The 20,675-nt window shown below is 40.9% G+C and overlaps 2 protein-coding genes across 6 annotated transcripts in view; one reads left to right on the top strand and one right to left on the bottom strand.

Moving 5' to 3' along the window:
- The window catches only part of SUCLG2 (succinate-CoA ligase GDP-forming subunit beta), a 621,393-nt gene that overhangs the window by 355,582 nt on the left and 245,136 nt on the right, over positions 1-20,675 (bottom strand). The gene's annotated exons all lie outside the window — the stretch shown is intronic.
- LOC131763179 (heterogeneous nuclear ribonucleoprotein A1-like) lies at positions 19,460-20,486 on the top strand. The gene has a single exon (XM_059075119.2). The coding sequence runs from the start codon at positions 19,512-19,514 to the stop codon at positions 20,337-20,339; it is 828 nt and encodes a 275-aa protein (XP_058931102.1). The 5' UTR covers positions 19,460-19,511; the 3' UTR covers positions 20,340-20,486.

Here is a 20,675-nt window from a genome sequence, read left to right as displayed (position 1 = left end):
CCTAATCGCTTCATCATTCCAGGATCCACGAAAGTGAATCGTAATTATACTTGCAGTTACACTTTAATTACAGCCTTAATTATTAAGCACATACTAGGCAGGCTCAGAACCAAGCAGCTTTGGAAGAGAACCTCGCCCTGAAATATAAAGCTCGGGCACAGGAGCATGAGGAGGAAGGGAGCACAGACAGAGGGGCCTTGGTCAGGTGCAAATCTGTCACGTGAGGTGTGTGTGTGGGGGGGGTGTCAGAAACAGAGGCAGGAAAGAGAGAAGCACACACACACACAGAGAACAGATGAGACAGAAGGCATGGAAGAGCCCGAGGCAGGAGAGTCGAAAAGAAAGCAGAAAGAGAGGCAGGAGAGAGACACACAGACAGACAGAGAGGGAGAAAGGGAAAGAGACAAAAAAAAAAAAAAAAAAAGAGAGAGAGAGGCAGAAGGGATGAAAGAGGAGATAGAGACAGAGACAACGAAGAGAATGAGAGACAAAGAGCCAAACAGAGAGTGAGGGGAAAACAAGTGAGGTGGCCAAGTCCTTTCTGCGGCAGCCCTACCCTGACCCTGCCAGAATCTCCCTTCCAGCACCCTGACCGGTTTCTGCTCGGCTGGCAGAGCTAGGGACAGGCCAGGGAGGAGCAAAGCCAGGGCAGGCCCTGCTGCCCACGGACCATGCCTTGCAGAGGAATGACAAGTCGCTTCCTGGTTCCTGTTGAGAGGGCAGCTGGAAGGGGAAGTGGGGAGGCACAGAGAAGAGGGTTAGAAAGAAAAACAGCAGTCACTGAAATGGGGTCACTGGAAAAGAAAAGAGGAACAGAGGGAGCCTGGGTGGTTTGTGGATTCCTTTTGTTAAGGATATTAGGTGAGCATTTCAGGTTAGTTTCTTCCTGATTTGCCAAGTGGCAGACATCTCCCATTCCCTCCCCAGTCTTTATTTCTAAATAGAAACCATCATAGCTGCTTTAAACTGTGATGCAGAATCAAGAGTTCCAAACAGACTGTTTATGCCTGTGTACCCAATTACAAAGGAAATTGATCTCTTCCCCACATTTAAATTGCGCTGCTGACAGGCTCTAATATTTATTAAACGCTGCATTGCTTTTTAATGAGGCTTCAGGACAACACTTTCAATAACCACCTATACAGTTAACTGATCAACTCATGCTGGTCGAACTTTAGGCATTTCTTCATATCTGCCTGTTGAAAGCCACTCAGCTAAATCGTTACCTACCCACTGCACGCCTTAAAAACAGAAATACATAGAGAGCCAAAGGGGATGGATTTTAAAATGAAATCTTGCTCTATTGGTAGAGGATATTATAAAAAGAATAATAATAATTATTAAAATCTTTAAAAATTCTCCACCTCTTCTGCATGATTTACCACTGACTTCCTGCCACTGGGTGGAGTGAGAGAGCTGTATACAGAGATGCCAGGTTCATTTATCAAAATTTGTTCTTTGCTTTCATTACGTGGAGAGAAGACAACAGTAGTGGATACAAATTACAGGGCTTTGTTCAAAAGGTGCAGCCCCTCCCTGCCACTCAGGCTAGCTTTTTATCACAGGGCTGTGAAGAAAACCACTCTCTAGTCAAAGGGTGCAGAGCTGTCTTTTTTTTTTTTTTTTTTTTTTTTTTTTTGCGGTACGCGGGCCTCTCACTGTTGTGGCCTCTCCCGTTGCGGAGCACAGGCTCCGGACGCGCAGGCCTAGCGGCCATGGCTCACGGGCTTAGTTGCTCCGCGGCACGTGGGATCCTCCCGGACCAGGGCACGAACCCGTGTCTCCTGCATCGGCAGGCGGATTCTCAACCACTGCGCCACCAGGGAAGCCCCAGAGCTGTCTTTTAAAAAGTATTATATTAATAGGAATTCAGCTTTTTAAAAAAGAATACAACAGTTAGCACTTATTCAGTATATACTAGGTATAATAAATGTTTTTTGGACAAGTGACTAAAGGGATTCACAAGTATCCTATCAGTTGAATCTTCACAGCAACCCTAAAGTTGACATCACTTTTATCCCCACTTTACAGATGAGGCGACCGAGGCACTGGGAGGCTTAGGAACTTGCCCAAGCCCAGGCTTGCCTGATTGTAAAACCACATGACAACCACACAGCCTTGGCCTTTTAGTGCTAGAAGGAACCCCAGGGCTCCTTTAGGATAAGTCTCTTGTTCTCACTAGAGGAAACTGAGGTCCAGACATGTGAGATAATTTCTTCAGTCAAACAACCGGTGAACCGTAACAGGTCTGACTCTCTGGCTGGTGCTGTCAGGGCTAGCAAACTATGGCCTGGGGGACAAACCCAGCCTGCTGCCTCTTTTTGTACCACCTGGGAACTAAGAATAGTTTTTACATTTTTTAAACAGTTGGGGAAAAAAATCAGAATAATATTTTGTGATACATGAAAATTACATGAAATTCAAATTTCAGTGTCCATAAATAAAGTTTCAGTGGAACACAGCCAAAGTGATTCATTTACAGATTGTCAACGGCTGCTTTTGCGCTACAGTGGCAGAGCTGAGGACTTGTGACAGAAACAGCATGGCTCATAAACCCTAAAATATTTCGACCTCTGCTTTGAGTAATTGAGTCTTTTCTTCCCCTCCCCCTGGGGTAGGAGAGGTCAGTGGAAGCAAACCAAATTCTATAAAGCAGCAGATTCCTCCTCAAACGTTCACGGTCCCTGTGTGCCCTTGATCCTCCTCCATTATTCTTTCAAGTGACAATCAGAGAGAGGAGGTCCATTTTCTCGGGGACACGTACATTTAGAAAGCTCATCACATCTCTTGTGTCTTGTTATTATCCTGTCGGAACCGGAATAATTCATTGAGGATGAGAGGCAAAGCTCCTGCTGCATCACTGGCCCTCATTCAACTGAGATGATGGTCATCTTACATCTAGCACCTTGCAGGCAGCCAGTGGAGTCCATCCATATGGAATCAGTCGAGTTGTGGACAAGAGCTCAGATAAAAATGACAGCTGACATTTATTGAGTCAGGGATCATTCCGGGTTATTTTAAAACGAATCTGCTCCTTACAATAACCCTGTGAGGCTGCCGTATTTTTATTCCCACTTCACAGATGAGGAGGCTGAGATTTAAACTTCGCTCTGTAACCAACTAGCTGAGCAACCTGGGAAAGTTACTGCAGCTCGATGAGTATCTTAATGAAATACCTCGTATCACATTTTATAAAAACTGAAGATAGCATAAGGTAGCCTGTGGGGCTGTATCATGCACACCTACTTGCCTCAATGATTTCTTCTCCCTTGGCAAGAAAAAACCGAATGCCCAGGGTGTGAGTGTGACAGGCATTCCTACGATGACAGCAGGTGGTGGCAGGAAGCGGAATGCCAGGTTTTCTACAACATTTCCATGAATGGTGTGTATGCGCTTACGATCACACGAGCAGGTTTAGGATCAAGTCTGACACGTAATTGTTGAGGGCTTATGACAGGTACCTATGCTCTTGCTTTCAACTATATGAATTCTCAAAAAAGTAACACAGATATTAATGCAAACCAAAGGTACAGGAGCCTTAATGTTAAACGAAAATGGGAGGAACCCTCTGGCAAGTAGGACACTTTACAGTTCCGCACCTGCTGGGATAGGACTGTTCTTATAAAGAAGCAACACTCCTACATACGCCTTTATCTATCTGCATGTGGACTTGCCTTTCACCCCTTCCTTGAGTCTACCTCATGGCTTTCAATCCATGTATTGATATATTCTAATTTAAGGTGACTGCAGGAATTTTCACAGGTAATTTCGGTGGTGCGAGACTTCTGTCTGAAACGCTGGCTTTGGAACTCCACTGCTGCCTAAGAAGTGGCCTGACTGTATCACTGCACAGGCTCTGAATGTATCTGGGAGAAATACTTTCCTGAGTAGACATCACTGCTAATATTTTCCTGAGAAGAAGCAGGTTTGGAGAGCTTAATATTGCCTGTCAAATGCTTTGTTGGCTCCTAATGACATCTTTCAGAGCTGAGGATGGAGGGAGATTTAGACACTGGTACCATGGGAAGTTTCCAGAGTTCTAGATCTTGATATTGGTCTCTTCTCTACACCAGGCAAGAAACTATGTCTCACTGTTTGCTTTATAAAATAAGATTTACTGTGGTACCACCATGCCCATTCCTTTCTGTACAGTCTACGCTGCTTTGGCACCACGATGGCAGAGCTGAGTTATTGCAACAGGGAATACATGGCTCACAAAGCCTAAAATCTGGCCGTTCACAGAAAAAGTCTGCAGACCTTTTTGCTACACCATCCAAATTTGTGGCCCTGTGGCCCAGCCTCATCTGGGGCTTCTCCAGCTTGAAGCTCCCACTTGCTACTTCTGATGCAGGGGCAGCAGTATTTCTAGGGAAGCAAGTCTCACCTATGCTCTCTTTGAATCAGCGATGGCCACTAGCTGGCTCAAGGGGCCTCACTCTCCTTACCCACATCAGGAACCTTCAGAGAACTCTTTTCTGCTGAGCTGGGATATAGTCTCAGAATCTTTCTTGGCACAGACTGCAGGCAGCCACTGCTAATAAAGAGAAGGTGGCGTGAGATGAAAGCTATCTGTCTTCCCTGTTCTAAAACATTCCACGAGAACGTTAGTCTCTCTGCTTAGGTAACTCTGACTCCAGACAGCCTCAAGGTGGCGCTCTCTGGGAGAGGTTTATTACACCTGTCACCAGTAAAACAGCGCAGACTGAATCTGCTTCAGTCTTTTCCCTGATAGCAATGTTTCTCGCTCGCGCCCTCTCATTGATGGCTGATCAAATATGACTTTCAAGGGTTACATAAGGAAACTGAGGCATGAAGAAATGAACTGCCTGGTCACAGAGAAAATACTCAGGGAGCAGATGGTGGTGCTGTGAGATCAGGACGCAGGATATGCCAGTCCCCATACCTGCCATGTTCCTTGTTAAAGTGCTCCACCCCCAGCTTCTACTCTGGAAATCAACTTTGGGCTCTTGTTTTTGAAGAGATGTCCATTACCTAGACTGGGGTGGGCACCTGACCAAAAGGCAGCCCCACTCCTAAGGAGACTAATGACCTGTAATGTACCTGAGGGGGCATTTCCTTCCATGCGGAGGGGCAGTCATTGGCATAACATGCCTGGTCTCTTCTTTGACTCTCACTGGCTCCACGGTGGCAGTGGAGAGACTTATCTGGCTGAAATATATGAAGGGAGAAGGTTGGCATGTGCAGCCCAGCCCCTTCCTCTGCCTCTCCTTTTGACATGCTGCTCACAGTGAGCTCAGGTCATCCTCTGCCCCGGGGTGGGAGAGTTGCCCAAGGCCAGCAGCGGCCAGGAATGGCTGTGGAGAGCTGCCTAATTCTGGGGTTCAGAGTAAGAAAGCTCGTACCTCCTTCAACTTCTTTGTTAGAAATGAAGGTGATATTTTGGTTTCCTTAGTCTTTTTTCCTATTTCTCACCAGGACCATGACCCAGATGGGTTGGGTCCCCTCAGAGACCCCAACAACACGGCCTAGTTGGACGGGCTGTAGACAACAGAAGGGATGGTTATTACATACGTTTAAAAGACGGATGACTTGTGCGATCTGCACTTCTAGGGAACACAGAGGGAGCAGGCTGGCCTTAGCGAGAGGCTGAGGGGGTAGAGGCACCAAGAAAGAATAAGAGGGAGTGAGAGGTTTGAGTAGGGGGCTTTCCAGGTGCAATTCCATCAAAGCCTTACCCGAAACCTCCTTTTTATTAAGGTGGCCAGAGAATCAAGTCATTACATCCACAAAAATGAAACAAACAAAAAAAACACTGCAAAACACAGAGGCCATCTTCCTTAAAGGAGCCCTAGTCCTGTAATTACACTACTACTTTCTTCAGGTGCAGTAGGCTTTTTCTTGTGCAAGGCAGCAGATGTCCGACACGATATAAACTTCAGTTAGTCACATGAACTACCTAGGGGTAAAATGAAGACTGACATTGCCAAATATAGTAGATTCTTTGTCTGGAAACTTAAATAAATATTAGATCTCAAAAAACTTTAACTAGCCTAATACTTTAGATAGGTCCTGTGAGACTTGGTCTAAGGTTTAAGTGTGACGAAGTTTAAGCATTCATAAGTGTTTATTGATTTTGAAAATGAGAGGATTTAGGGCTCGATGACAGAGCAGGATTGTCTCCAATGTCACTGTCTCCAATGACACAGGGAGAAGATGCTAGTGATTAAAAGGAGGAGAGGAGAGAGATGTCAATGTGAAGTGAAATTGGTCCCAGTAAATAAGCTCCCACAGGGGACAGTGAAGGAGGGAGGAGGTGAAGAGAGGTGAGTGGACACTGGCAAGGCAGAAAGGCAGGTGAGGAACGGGGTGTGCAGAAAATGGGGAGAGTGGGAACAGAGGGAAAATGAGAATCAAACAGAGAGAGGAGAAGAGACGTGCTCTGACAGAGAATGTCAGAACCCCCCCCCCCCCCCGGGAGCCATGTTCCCAATGACAGCCACACCAGACCTGAAACATGGAAAGAAGGGAAGATGTGCCTGGTGAGGCTGGGGCGCAGGCAGGGACCAGGCCTATCTCATCTTGCAGGGAGCAGGAACTGAGAAAGGAAGACAAGATGAAAACTCGGTACAGAGCACAGCTGGAAAATGTGCAAAAAGGCAAAGAGGCCAGGGGTGTTATCAGACACAGAGCCAGACACGGGCCCTGCTGGGCATCTGCCCTCCCTCTGCCCAGATGGCGCCACCACTCAGCTGGGGGTCCCTTAGTCTCTGCTGACTCCGTGTAAGCGGCAAGCCTAGGGCTCTAACGTTCTGAATGAAAACTTCTCCAAGCTAGTCGGTCACAGTCAATCTGCCAAGGGTCACTTTCTGACGGGAGTCAGAAGGATAATCCCCTCTCCGAGCCTCACGCCCTATAGCATAACTGGAGCCTTGCCAAATGGACGGCTGCCAAGTAGACAGACACAGCTGAAAGCTCGGCTGTCTCTTAACACTTGAATGCTCGGGGTTTTGCTTCCCCTCAAGCAGACCAAACCATCACACAGCGGTTTCCCGGTGTCCACGCTAAGGACACTTGATTTGCATTCCTCTGGCTGTGGCTCCAATCTGTCAGTATTTCAGGAAGCAAGTATAAAGAAGTGTCCACGGAGAAGCGGTGCTGGTGCCTTATCAAGAAAGTAAGAGAAATAAAAGACGAAGTTTCTGACTCAGGGATGTTTATGTTCTCAACAACTTCAGAGAGAGTTTAGGGAACACTAGAAAGATTGGAAAGGATAAGGAGGGAGACCACAAGGGATTTCCTGTTTCTAAAGACATCTGGCAAAAGAGAAGCAAAACGTTTATGTTGCTGAAACAAAATTTTGGTATTGGGTGGAAAAATCAAATTGAGAAGACCTGGCTAGGAGAAACAGGATCCAATCTGCAGATTATCTAGATTCATTATTATTTTCTTATGAGCTTAACTTGGAATCCTAATGAACACCTGAGAGAAAAGCAAATTCCTCTTCAAGGCATATTTGAGACATAGAAGTTAGTTGCAGATTGAAGTGGGACAGTTAGAAGGAAAAATGAATTCTAAAAAAGAAAAGTTCTCTTACGGTTTTGGCAGATTCTGATCCAGAACCATAATAATGCCCATATGAAATCCAAAGCTTTGGCTAAAACACATGTGCACACTGAATACACCAAGTTGTCAATCAATGCCTGTACATTTCTCAACAGTATCAGGGGTTGGGCTGAATTAACCATCTAGGTAATTTTTGTGGCAAGTATGAATACATTTCAAAAAGGAAAGTAAAAATAAAACTCATTTCATTTTATTTGTTCTTTATTCATTCCAGGGACAACTGCCTACAAAAGCTAAACTCCCCCTCCTAGCCCCCAAAAGTGTGCTTCTTCAATTTACCCAGAAGTCTTTTGAATAAAAATAATCCCGTGTCTCAGCTGGTAAATTCTATTCTGACAAGGCAAGTAAATGCATGTAATTATAAAGTTACCATTCTCAAAGAGGAGAGTAATCCTTTCCTTATCCACTGGTAAAACGGCTTATAATTATTATACAGCTGATAACACAGATTTGTCCACAAAATCCCACTAAATCAACGAGCCTGATTTGATTGATTAAAACTTCTAACATCAGGACATTTCTAATACACTGTGTGCAGCAACAGAGTCTTTAAAATGTGGGCCACAAATTGGTGAGACTGATGGTGAGGAACCTGGCTCTTCTGAATGGCCACATGACAGCCAAGAGAGGCCACGTGCTTTATTTATAGGAAAGAGATACTACACTAGTAATAAATCACAGTATTGGGCTTTTGAAATATTTGTTATCTTGGTCATTAAAAATCTCACATTTATTCAGACTATACAGCATGGGTCAGAGTATCAAAAACTTAGAAAGCAGCTAATAGATATTAGCAATAGTAATAATTTATTATTGTAATTCAGACTCTGGTAAGGTTTTTCTCCCACACTTAGTTTTTACGTGTCACTCAGTTTTCCATAGATGCTGGGTTGGTGGACACCCCTGTCTCTTCTCACTTTTACTAGCTAGACAATAGTGGGTGTTCTGGGAATGTAAACCAATTTCAATATTAATAGAAATAAAGTTAATTTTGAATTTTTATTGGCTAAAACAAAGTATAGTGTCAAGTTAAACACACACTATCACTAGGATTGTTCAAAATATTCCTGCTTCTTTGTATCACTTTGTCTTTCTCTGTCACCACCGACATTGAAGAGTTTGCTCTGTTTAGAAAAACAGAGGGAACCAAATCATACTCTAAGGTTGGGTAAAATATAACTGAATGCAGAGAGGAGCAGAATTTATGCTCTGACCCAGAGGAAAGCAAATGAAAAATTTATATTGAGTTTAAGAGAAATTCCTCAGAAGGCCCTGTAGTTAGCAACTTTTTCCCCACTAGAAGCACTAAGAACAAGACTTTCTGTGACAGGGCATTTTGGGTTTTGACTGGTTTCTCATTTTAACTGAGCTGTACTGCAGGGGAACAATAATTTCCAATGCAGTGAGTCCTGAGTGTGGTTTACTGGGCCCTTCATAATGAGGGCGACATCCATTTGTCTGTCATACTTCTCTTTGGATCTTCCCCTGTATTCCCACATCTCTGCCTCCACACAGATTCCATCTGATGTTACAGCTTCATCTCAAACAAAGCATGACTAGATCCTAGTGTCATCCTCTCCCAGTCCCTCTATCTAGTTTCCACTTTTGACTTTCCCAAGTCCATCAACTGTGCCATCCTTCTCCTGGTCATAGATTTAAACCATAGCTCCCCACTTTCTCTCATCTCTTTTTCTATCTCTGCTCTTGTTCCTACTCACTTTTACCTCTACACGGCAAATCTGCTTGGGTTTTAGATTCTACCTAATACTGTAGATTCTGGCTACTAACTTGATTGTCCTACTCAGTTCTTTTCACCCATAACATGTTGCTGCAAAACCATGACTTTCTACAGGACAGCCTACTGATCTACTCAGGTCCTGGCTTGCACTCTTTGCCACTGTTATGATCCCAGTACCAACTCCCAAATATGGATCAGATCTGATGACTTGCTTCTGATCCTTTACTAAATTTCCTCCTTCTTCCTTTTTTCCAATGATTCAAATCTTACTTATTTCCATGTTCAACTTGGAAATTCTCCTTTTATAATATTTCGCTGCTAACTCACATCTGTAAATGTACTATAATTATAGTTGTCAATATTGAGTAAGCTTTAAAAAAAGGGTATGCCATATTCAATATCCTGTGATAAACCATAATGGAAAAGAATATGAAGAAGAATATATATACACAGTAGAAATTAACACAACATTGTAAATCAACTATACTTCAATAAAGTAAATTAATAAATAAAATAAAGGGTATGCTAATAAACATGGGCTGAGCTACAACAGGCACAACTTAAAGGACACAAATTTAGGCCCTTAGCATAAAGAGCACAGAGGTTGGTTTGTATTTAGTTTCCTTTACAGGATCTTTATGGATAATACGATCTCCAAATTTCTGTATTTTGTTATCTATGATCAGAGCCAAGAGTAGAGTTAGAGCAGAATTCTTCCATTTTCCCTTGTTTATTATGCAGGACCAACAGAATTTTGGGATAGGTCTTATCTTGGTGTGGGGCAGCCGTGTTCCCAGGAATCACACATATGGCTATTAGTGAGTGTCCCTGGTATGACCATGTGGAGCGTGACAGCCTTGTAACTATCTAAGGTCATTTATCACATTAGATGCAACTTCCACAAGAGAAAGAAAAGAATACCACTGAAGACTGGAAATGTGAAAAGCTCTCCAGCTTTTCCTGTATTGATAAAGGTCTTCGGTGCTTATTATAGGATAGCAGCTATTATCGTGAAAGGAGGCGAGTGGCAGAAAAAGTCATCCTACACATTTTTAGGCGACATAAATTTGGGGCTCAGTATCCTCTTTGAGCTCATCTTCAATTCCCCTTGATAGGGTGGACATCGTAAGGTATCAACATTTCCACAAGCCAGGCTGGTGGTTATCTGGGAGGCCCCAATGGCTATTGCTACTAAGAGAGAAGCAGATTCTCTTAGGGCAAACACTGGTTAACATTTTATATATATTAGTTTGTATTGTTGATTTTTCTTTTTGTTTTATTTCCCTAGTTATCTAGTAACTGACATCATTTCTTATATTTCTAAGCATCCTCCTTAATGTCTAAAGCTCAATGGCTTACACATAGTATTTATCATATTTATTAATTAATTTAAAAAACACAGGCATATATCTTGGAAATGTTTTAATTTAAATGATACAAATCTAAAAAAAAAAAAAAAGAGAGATACAAACCTGACTGTTTAACAGACTTAGGCATTTCAAAGCTTCTTCCTAGTAGCTCAGATAGACCTTTGATATAGTCAATACTGATTATTAAGGGAGTTAATCTTAGATGTGGTAGTTTGCACATTTCAGCATGTATACCATCCTGCTACATATGATAAGCATACATTAAATGATGGGGATCATTTATTACTTCTGGAATAATAAGCATAGTGTGAAAATAAAGAAGTGCTCCTTTTAATCTTTTGGGAAAAATTAAAAGTGAGGTAACTTGCTTTTCTAGGAGTATACTACAAGCTAATATTATAACTAAGGGTCCCTGCTGACAACAGTTACAGGGAGGATCACTAGACAGAATAAGTCCACTAGCAGCATGTGCTAGTTTCTAGTCATTTCCAAGTGATAGACACTAGTATGATTTGCTTATGGAGACCCGCTCCCCTTTCAGAACACAAGAAGAGATGACTTTTACAACCTGAGGCTCACTGATCACTTTGACCCTGAAAACAGTCTGAGATCAACATTTTAATCAGAGTTATATACCTACATTGATGAACCCATCCACTCCTTGATGAATTTTCTTTAGAGTGCAGCCTTACCAATCATTTTCCTTTCACTGAAATTATTTTTAATTGGATCAATTATGTTGCATTTACATTTTTAAGAACTTTTAATTCAATCATATGGTTTAATGTCCATATTAAACTTTGCCAACTGGAGCCCCTCCTATTTTCATTTTTCTTTTGTGATCATTACTTCTATTAAGTCCATATGGTGTACATCTAAGTTTGTGAGGTGGAGAATCTCAGGGAGGCAGAGAGTGAGAGAAGAAGAGACACAAAGAAAGAAGCAAACAGAGAAAAATGGACTGTAGCTGTTCTGGAGGCTTGACTTCAAAGGAAGATGGGGCTACACAGTAGGGTCAAAATATCCCTAGACTTTATCTTGAGGAGAAGGACTCTAGGGAATAACAGCACCAGCATAGTAACTGGAGAAATCAAGCTGTCTCCAAAAGGATACTCCAGAAGTCTATCCAAGGGGCTGCTTGATCACTGTAATCTGAATCTGTTGATGATGTGGACAGGACTTTTGCATAGTTTTCATATTAAACTGTCCATTTTCACTTCTCTACTATAGTGGTTCTCAAAGTGTGGCTTACAGAACCCTGGGGGAGGTCCCTGATGTAAGAACTACTTTTAAAGCAGCAGCAGTAGTAGTAGTAGTAGTGGTGGTAGTAATAGTAGTAATAATAATCTGCCCTGATGAAGCAAAAGTAATTGTGGGTAAAACTGTGGGCATGTTACCATGGGATCAAGCAGCATGAATCTGTACTAGTTATTCATGTTATTTTTCACCATCTCACATTCACAAAGAAAAGTTGCCACTTTCAAGTAAGAATGTTCTTAATGAAGTTAAAAAAATTAATTGTATTAAATCTCAACTCTTGAGTACACATATTTCTAATATTCTTTATGATCAAATGGGAAGCATACAAAAGGCACTCTGCTGCATACTGAATTATGACGGTTGTTCTAAGGCAAAGTATTTGTATAACTGTTTGAGTAGCGAGCTAAACCACCCACTTTTCCATGGAAGAGTGACGAACACACTATGGTTGTTCAGTCTTAGATACCTGGCAGACATTTTCTCAAAAATGAGTGAAGTAAGTCTGCCACTTCAAGGAAAACAGCTTAGCATTCTGTGGATTATAAGAAAAATTTGTATTTTCAAATGAAAACCAGAATTCTGGAAAAGTTGCATCTACCACTTGACAGCTTCTCAATACTTAGCAGCTTTTCTGATAATGGTGTGATATTAACAGATGTAAATGTTTTGATATTGTATGTTGAAATTTAACCTTTGGAAGACCTGCATAATCCCCAATTTTCCATATGATTAAATCATGCATGTGTAGAATCCACTTACTGTGCAAGACAGACCAATGGGTTTCAATATAACAGAGAATAAAAAGTTCATTGACTACAGGCTCCTTGGTGGCACTAATGGTGGACTCTGGGAGGGCTCACACCAAGGAGTACTTCCCAGAACTTCTGCTGCCAGAGTCCTTATCTCTGTGGTGAGCCACAGCTGCTCCCTGCCTCTGCAGGAGACCCTCCAACACTAGCAGCCATGTGGCTGATGGTCTTGGTTCTCTGGCCAGGTGTCAGGCCTGAGCCTCTGAGGTGGGAGAGTTGAGTTCAGGACACTGGTCCACCAGAGACCCACCCCCTCACCCCAGCCCCTCGTAATATCAATCAGCGAGAGCTCTCCAAGAGATCTCTGTCTCAGTGCTAAGACCCAGCTCCACTCAACAATGACCAGCAAGCTCCAGTGCTGGACACCCGATACCAAACAACTAGGAAGACAGGAACACAATGCCACTCATTAGCAGACAGACTGCCTAAAAACATAATAAGTTCACAGACACCCCCAAACACCCCACCAGACGCAGTCCTGCCCACCACAAAGACAAGATCCAACCTAATCCACCAGAACTCAGGCACCAGTGCCCTCCATCAGGAGGCCTACACAACCCACTGAACCGACCTTACCCACTGGAGAAAGACACCAAAAACAACAGGAACTACGAACCTGCAGCCTGTGAAAAAGAACAAGTTGTGAAAAAAGCAAGTTGAGCAAATAGACAAGACAGAGAAAAAAGTAGCAGATGAAGGAGCAAGGTAAAAACCCACCAGACCAAACAAATGAAGAGGAAATAGGTAGTCTACCTGAAGAAGAATTCAGAGTAATGATAGGAAACATGATCCAAACTCTTGGAAATAGAATGGAGAAAATACAAGAAACATTTAACAAGGACCTAGAAGAACTAAAGAGTAAACAAACAATGATGAACAACACAATAAATGAAAGTTAAAATTCTCTAGAAGGAATCAGTAGCAGAATACTGAGGCAGAAGAACGGATAAGTGAACTGGAAGATAAAATAGGTGAAATAACTACTACAGAGCAGAATAAAGAAAAAAGAATGAAAAGAATTGAGGACAGTCTCAGAGACCTCTGGGACAACATTAAACGCACCAACATTCGAATTATAGGGGTCCCAGAGGAAGAAGAGAAAAAGAAAGGGTCTGAAAAATATTTCAAGAGATCATAGTTGAAAATTTCCCAAATATGGGAAAGGAAATAATCAAGTCCAGGAAGCACAGAGAGTCCCAAACAGGATAAATCCAAGGAGAAACACACCAAGACACATATTAATCAAAATATCAAAAATTATATACAGAGAAAAAATATTAAAAGTAGCAAGGGAAAAGCAACAAATAACATACAAGGGAATCCCCATAAGGGTAACAGCTGATCTTTCAGCAGAAACTCTGGAAGCCAGAAGACAGTGGTAGGACATATTTAAAGTGATGAAAAGGAAAAATCTACAACCAAGATTACTCTACCCAACAAGGATCACATTCAGATTTGATGGAGAAATTAAAACCTTTACAGAGAAGCAAACCCAAAGAGAATTCAGCACCACCAAACCAGCTTTACAGCAAATGTTAAAGGAACTTCTCTAGGCAGGAAACAAAAGAGAAGGGAAAGACCCACAATAACAAACCCAAAACAGTTAAGAAAATGGTAATAGGAACATACATATCAATAACCACCTTAAATAGGATGGATTCAATGGATTCATTGCTCCAACCAAAAGACACAGACTAGCTGAATGGATACAAAAACAAGACTTGTATATATGCTGTCTACAAGAGACCCGCTTCAGACCTAGGGACACACAGAGACTGAAAGTGAAGGGATGGAAAAAAGATATTCCATGCAAATGGAAATCAAAAGAAAGCTTAAGTAGCAATTCTCATATCAGACAAAATAGACTTTAAAATAAAGACTATTACAAGAGACAAAGAAGGACACTACATAATGATCAATGGATCAATCCAAGAAGAAGATATAACAATTGAAAATATGTAGGCACCCAACATACAAGCACCTCAATACATAAGGCAAATGCTAACAGCCATAAAAGGAGAAACTGAGAGTAACACAATCACAGTAGGGGACTTTAATATCCCACTTTCACCAATGGACAGATCATCCAAAATGAAAATAAATAAGGAAACACAAGCTTTGAATGACATGTTAAACAACATGGACTTAATTGCTATTTATAGGACATTCCATCCAAAAACAACAGAATACACTTTCTTTGCAAGTGCTCATGGAACATTCTCCAGGATAGATCGTATCTTGGGTCACATATCAAGCCTTGGTAAATTTAAGAAAACTGAAATCGTATCAAGTATCTTTTCTGACCACAATGCTATGGGACTAGATATCAATTACAGGAAAAAAACTATAAAAACTACAAACACATGGAGGCTAAACAATACACTACTAAATAACCAAGAGATCACTGAAGAAATCAAAGAGGAAATCAAAAAATACCTAGAAACAAATGATAATGAAAACATGACGGCCTAAAACCTATGGGATGCAGCAAAAGCAGTTCTAAGAGAGAAGTTTATAGCAGTACCATCCTATCTCAGGAAACAAGAAACATCTCAAATAAATACCCTAACCTTACACCTAAAGCAATTAGAGTAAGAACAAAAAAACCGGAAAGTTAGCAGAAGGAAAGAAATCAAAAAGATCAGATCAGAAATAAATGAAAAAGAAATGAAGGAAACAATAGCAAAGAACAATAAAACTAAAAGCTGGTTCTTTGAGAAGATAAAACTGATAAACCATTAGCCAGACTCATCAAGAAAAAAAGGGAAAAACACTCAAATAAACAGAATTAGAAAAGAAAAAGGAGAAGTACCATCTGACACTGCAGAAATACAAAGGATCATGAGAGATCACTACAAGCAACTATATGCCAATAAAATGGACAATCTGGAAGAAAGAGTCAAATTCTTAGAAAAGCACAACCTTCCAAGACTGAACCAGGAAGAAATAGAAAATATAAACAGACCAATCACAAGCACTGAAATTGAAACTGTGATTAAAAATCTTCCAATAAACAAAAGCACAGGACCAGATGGCTTCAAAGGTGAATTCTATCAAACATTTAGAGAAGAGCTAACATCTATCCTTCTCAAACTCTTTCAAAATATAGCAGAGGGAGGAACACTCCCAAACTCATTCTACAAGGCCACCATCACCCTGATACCAAAATCAGAGAAAGATGTCACAAAAAAAGAAAACTACAGGCCAATATCACTGATGAACATAGATGCAAAAATCCTCAACAAAATACTAGCAAACAGAATCCAACAACACATTAAAAGGATCATCCACCATGATCAAGTGGGGTTTATCCCAGGAATGCAAGGATTCTTCAATATAGGCAAATCAATCAATATGGTACACCATCTTAACAACCTGAAGGAGAAAAACCATATCATTATCTCAAAAGATGCAGGAAAAGCTTTCAACAAAATTCAGCACCCATTTATAATAAAAACCCTCCAGAAAGTAGGCATAGAGGGAACATACCTCAACATAATAAAGGCGATATATGACAAACGCACAGCAAACATAGTTCTCAATGGTGAAAAACTGAAAGCATTTCCACGAAGATTAGGAAGAAGACAAGGTTGCCCACTCTCACCACTCTTACTCAACATAGTTTTGGAAGTTTTAGCCACAGCAATCAGAGAAGAAAAAGAAATAAAAGGAAGCCAAATCGGAAAAGAAGAAATAAAACAGTCACTGTTTGCAGATGACATGATACTATACAAAGAGGATCCTAAGGATGCTACCAGAAAACCACTAGAGCTAATCAATGAATTTGGTAAAGCAACAGGATACAAAATTAATGCACAGAAATCTCTTGCATTTCTATATGCTAATGATGAAAAATATGAAAGAGAAATTAAGGAAACACTCTCATTTACCATTGCAACAAAAGAATAAAATACCTAAGAATAAACCTACCTAAGGAGACAAAAGACCTGTATGCAGAAAACTATAAGACACTGATGAAAGAAATTAAAGATACTACAAACAGAGAGATATACCATGTTCTTGGATTGGAAGTATCAGCATTGTGAAAATGACTCTACTACGCAAAGCAATCTACAGATTCAAGGCAATCCCTATCGAACTACCAATGGCACTTTTCACAGAACTAGAACAAAAAATTTCACACTTTGTATGGAAACACTTAAGACCCCGAATAGCCAAAGCAATCCTGAGAAAGAAAAAAGGAGCTGGAGGATTCAGGCTCCCTGACTTCAGACTATACTACAAAGCTACAGTAATCAAGATAGTACGGTACTGGCACAAAAACAGAAATATAGATCAATGGAACAGGATAGAAAGCCCAGACACAAACCTATGCACTTATTTTTGATAAAGGAGGCAAGAATATACCATGGAGAAAAGACAGCCTCTTCAATCAGTGGTGCTGGGAAAACTGGACAGCTACATGTAAAAGAATGAAATTAGAACACTCCCTAACACCATACACAAAAATAAACTCAAAATGGATTAAAGACCTAAATGTAAGGCCAGACACTATAAAACTCTTAGAGGAAAACATAGGCAGAACACTCTATGACATAAATCACATGAATCACAGCAGGATCCTTTTTGACCCACCTCCTAGAGAAATGGAAATAGAAACAAAAATCAACAAATGGGACCTAATGAAACTTAAAAGCGTTTGCATAGCAAAGGAAAATGTAAACAAGATGAAAAGACAACCCTCAGAATGGGACAAAATATTTGCAAATGAAGCAACTGACAAAGGATTAATTTCTAAAATATACAAGCAGGCTCAGGAAGCTCAATATCAAAAAAACAAACAACCCAATCCCCAAATGGGCAGAAGATCTAAACAGACATTTCTCCAAAGAAGATATACAGATTGCCAACAAACACATGAAAGAATGCTCAACATCACTAATCATTAGAGAAATGCAAATCAAAACTACAATGAGGTATCACCTCACACCGCTCAGAATGGCCATCATCAAAAAAATCTACAAACAATAAATGCTGGAGAGGGTGTGGAGAAAAGGGAACCCTCTTGCACTGTTGTTGGGAATGTAAATTGATACCGCCACTATGGAGAACAGTATGGAGGTTCCTTAAAAAACTAAAAATAGAACTACCATATGACCCAGCAATCCCAGTACTGGGCATATACCCTGAGAAAACCATAATTCACAAAGAGTCAAGTACCACAATGTTCGTTGCAGATCTATTTACAATAGCCAGGATATGGAAGAAACCTCAGTGTCCATTGACAGATGAATGGATAAAGAAGATGTGGCACACATGTATACAATGGAATATTACTCAGCCATAAAAAGAAACAAAATTGAGTTATTTGTAGTGAGGTGGATGGACCTAGAGTCTGTCATACAGAGTGAAATAAGTCAGAAAGAGAAAAACAAATACCGTATGCTAACACATATATATGGAATCTATTAAAAAAAAAGAAAAAATTGGTTCTGAAGAACCTAGGGGCAGGACAGGAATAAAGATGCAGACGTAGAGAATGGACTTGAGGACACAGGAGGGGGAAGGGTAAGCTGGGACGAAGTGAGAGAGTGGCATGGACATATACGCACTACCAAATGTAAAACAGATAGCTAGTAGGAAGCAGCCACATAGCACAGGGAGATCAGCTTGGTGCTTTTTGACCACCTAGAGGGGTGGTATAGGGAGGGTGGAAGGGATATGCAAGAGGGAGGGGATATGGGGATATATATATATGTATTAGTTGATTCACTTTGTTATACAGCAGAAACTAACACACAATTGTAAAGCAATTATACTCCAATAAAGATGTTAAAAATAAATAAAAATTAAAAAAAAAAAGTTCATTGAAATAGTTTCAGATTCTACATTAAAACTTATCTGTAATAAAGACACTGTTACAGGTTTTAGTGTAGTATCAAAGAATAATATTCAGAATTATATGAAATGATTATTTTGTTTTCCAGATACATGTTTTCCAGATACATGGCTCTATGAGGCCAGATTTTCTGCATATACTTCCACCAAAACAGCATATTGCAACAGATCTGTTGCATAAGCAAATATTAAACTAGATATTAAAGGGATTTGTAAAGCTGCTATTCTTACTAAAATTTTTAAAAGATACTATTTAATTCTTCATTAATTATATAGTATATATATTTAAATATAAAATATATAATACAAAATTAATAGTTTATTATTTAAAAAATGAGTATTTAAAAAGTTCCAAGTAGTTACTCCTCTTACCAAATTAATTTATTAATCAGTTAAATAAATTAATAAATATCGACAGATATAACCCAAAATAAACAAGAGATCTTTGGGGTTCTCCAGTTTAACAAGTAGGGAGTCCTCAGACCAAAAAGTTTGAGAATCCTTGGTGTCTCATGATGAAAAATTCTTGGAGCAGCATTTCTAAGAGTGTTTTTCCCAGAACACTAATCTCTAATCTCATGATATGATTCATAATAAAAGGGCTCCACCCTGGAATATGTTTGGACAATTTGGAGATACATAACATGTTGCCACTCTTGGAGAGCTGCAATGCAGATTAAAAGCTCAGAGAAGGTTCTGCTCGTGGACGCCGCCGAGTAAGCATCGTTGACGTCTTCCCCCTGCCCTCCACTGCCGTCACGTCTAAGTCAGAGTCACCCAAAGAGCCCGAACAGCTGCGGAAGCTCTTCATTGGAGGTGAGTTTTCAAACAACCAATGAGAGTCTGAGGAGCCATTTGGAGCAATGGGGAACGCTCACAGATTGTGTGGTAATGAAGGATCCAAACACCAAACGCTCCAGAGGCTTTGGGTTTGTCACATATGCCACTGTGGAGGAGGTGGATGCAGCCATGAAGGCAAGGCTGCACGAGGTGGATGGAAGAGTTGTGGAACCAAAGAGGGCCGTCTCAAGAGAAGATTCTCAAAGACCTGGTGCCCACTTAACTGTGAAAAAGATTTTTGTTGGTGGCATTAAAAAAGACACTGAAGAACGTCATCTAAGAGATTATTTTGAACAGTATGGGAAAAGTGAAGTGATTGAAATCATGACTGATCGAGGCAGTGGCAAAAAGAGACGCTTTGCTTTCGTGACCTTTGATGACCATGACTCTGCAGACAAGATTGCCATTCAGAAATACCACACTGTGAATGGCCGCAACTGTAAAGTAAGGAAAGCCCTATCTCAGCAAGACATGGCTACTGTCTCATTCAGCCAAAGAGGTCCAAGTGGTTCTAGAAACTTTGGTGGTGGTCGTGGACGTGGTTTTGGTGGGAATGGCAACTTTGGTCATGGAGGAAACTTCAGTGGTCGGGGTGGCTTTGGTGGCAGCCACGGTGGTGGTGGCTATGGTGGCAGTGGGGATGGCTATAATGGATTTGGTAATGATGGAAGCAATTCCGGAGGTGGTGGAAGCTACAATGATTTTGACAGTTACAACAATCAATCTTCAAATTTTGGACCCATGAAAGGAGGAAACTCTGGAGGCAGAAGTTCTGGCCCCTATGGTGGTGGAGGCCAGTACTTTGCCAAACCCCGAAACCAAGGTGGCTATGGTGGTTCCAGCAGCAGCAGTAGCTATGGCAGTGGCAGAAGGTTTTGATTACTGCCAGGAAACAAAGCTTAGCAGGAGAGGAGAGCCAGAGAAGTGACAGGGAAGCTACAGGTTACAACAGATTTGTGAACTCAGCCAAGCACAGTGGTGGCAGGGCCTAGCTGCTACAAAGAAGACAAATTTTAGACAATACTCATGTGTTTGGGCAAAAAAATTCGAGGACTGTATCTGTGGCTAATTGTATAACAGGTTATTTTAGTTTCTGTTCTGTGGAAAGTGTAAAGCATTCCAACAAAGGGTTTTAATGTAGATTTTTTTTTTTTTTTGCACCCATGCGGTTGATTGCTAAATGTAATAATTTGATCATGACACTGAATAAATGTG

The sequence above is a fragment of the Kogia breviceps genome, chromosome 10 (genome assembly GCF_026419965.1).
Source record: "Kogia breviceps isolate mKogBre1 chromosome 10, mKogBre1 haplotype 1, whole genome shotgun sequence".
Classification (NCBI taxonomy): domain Eukaryota; kingdom Metazoa; phylum Chordata; class Mammalia; order Artiodactyla; family Physeteridae; genus Kogia; species Kogia breviceps.
This window is presented reverse-complemented; position numbering and strand designations above follow the sequence as displayed.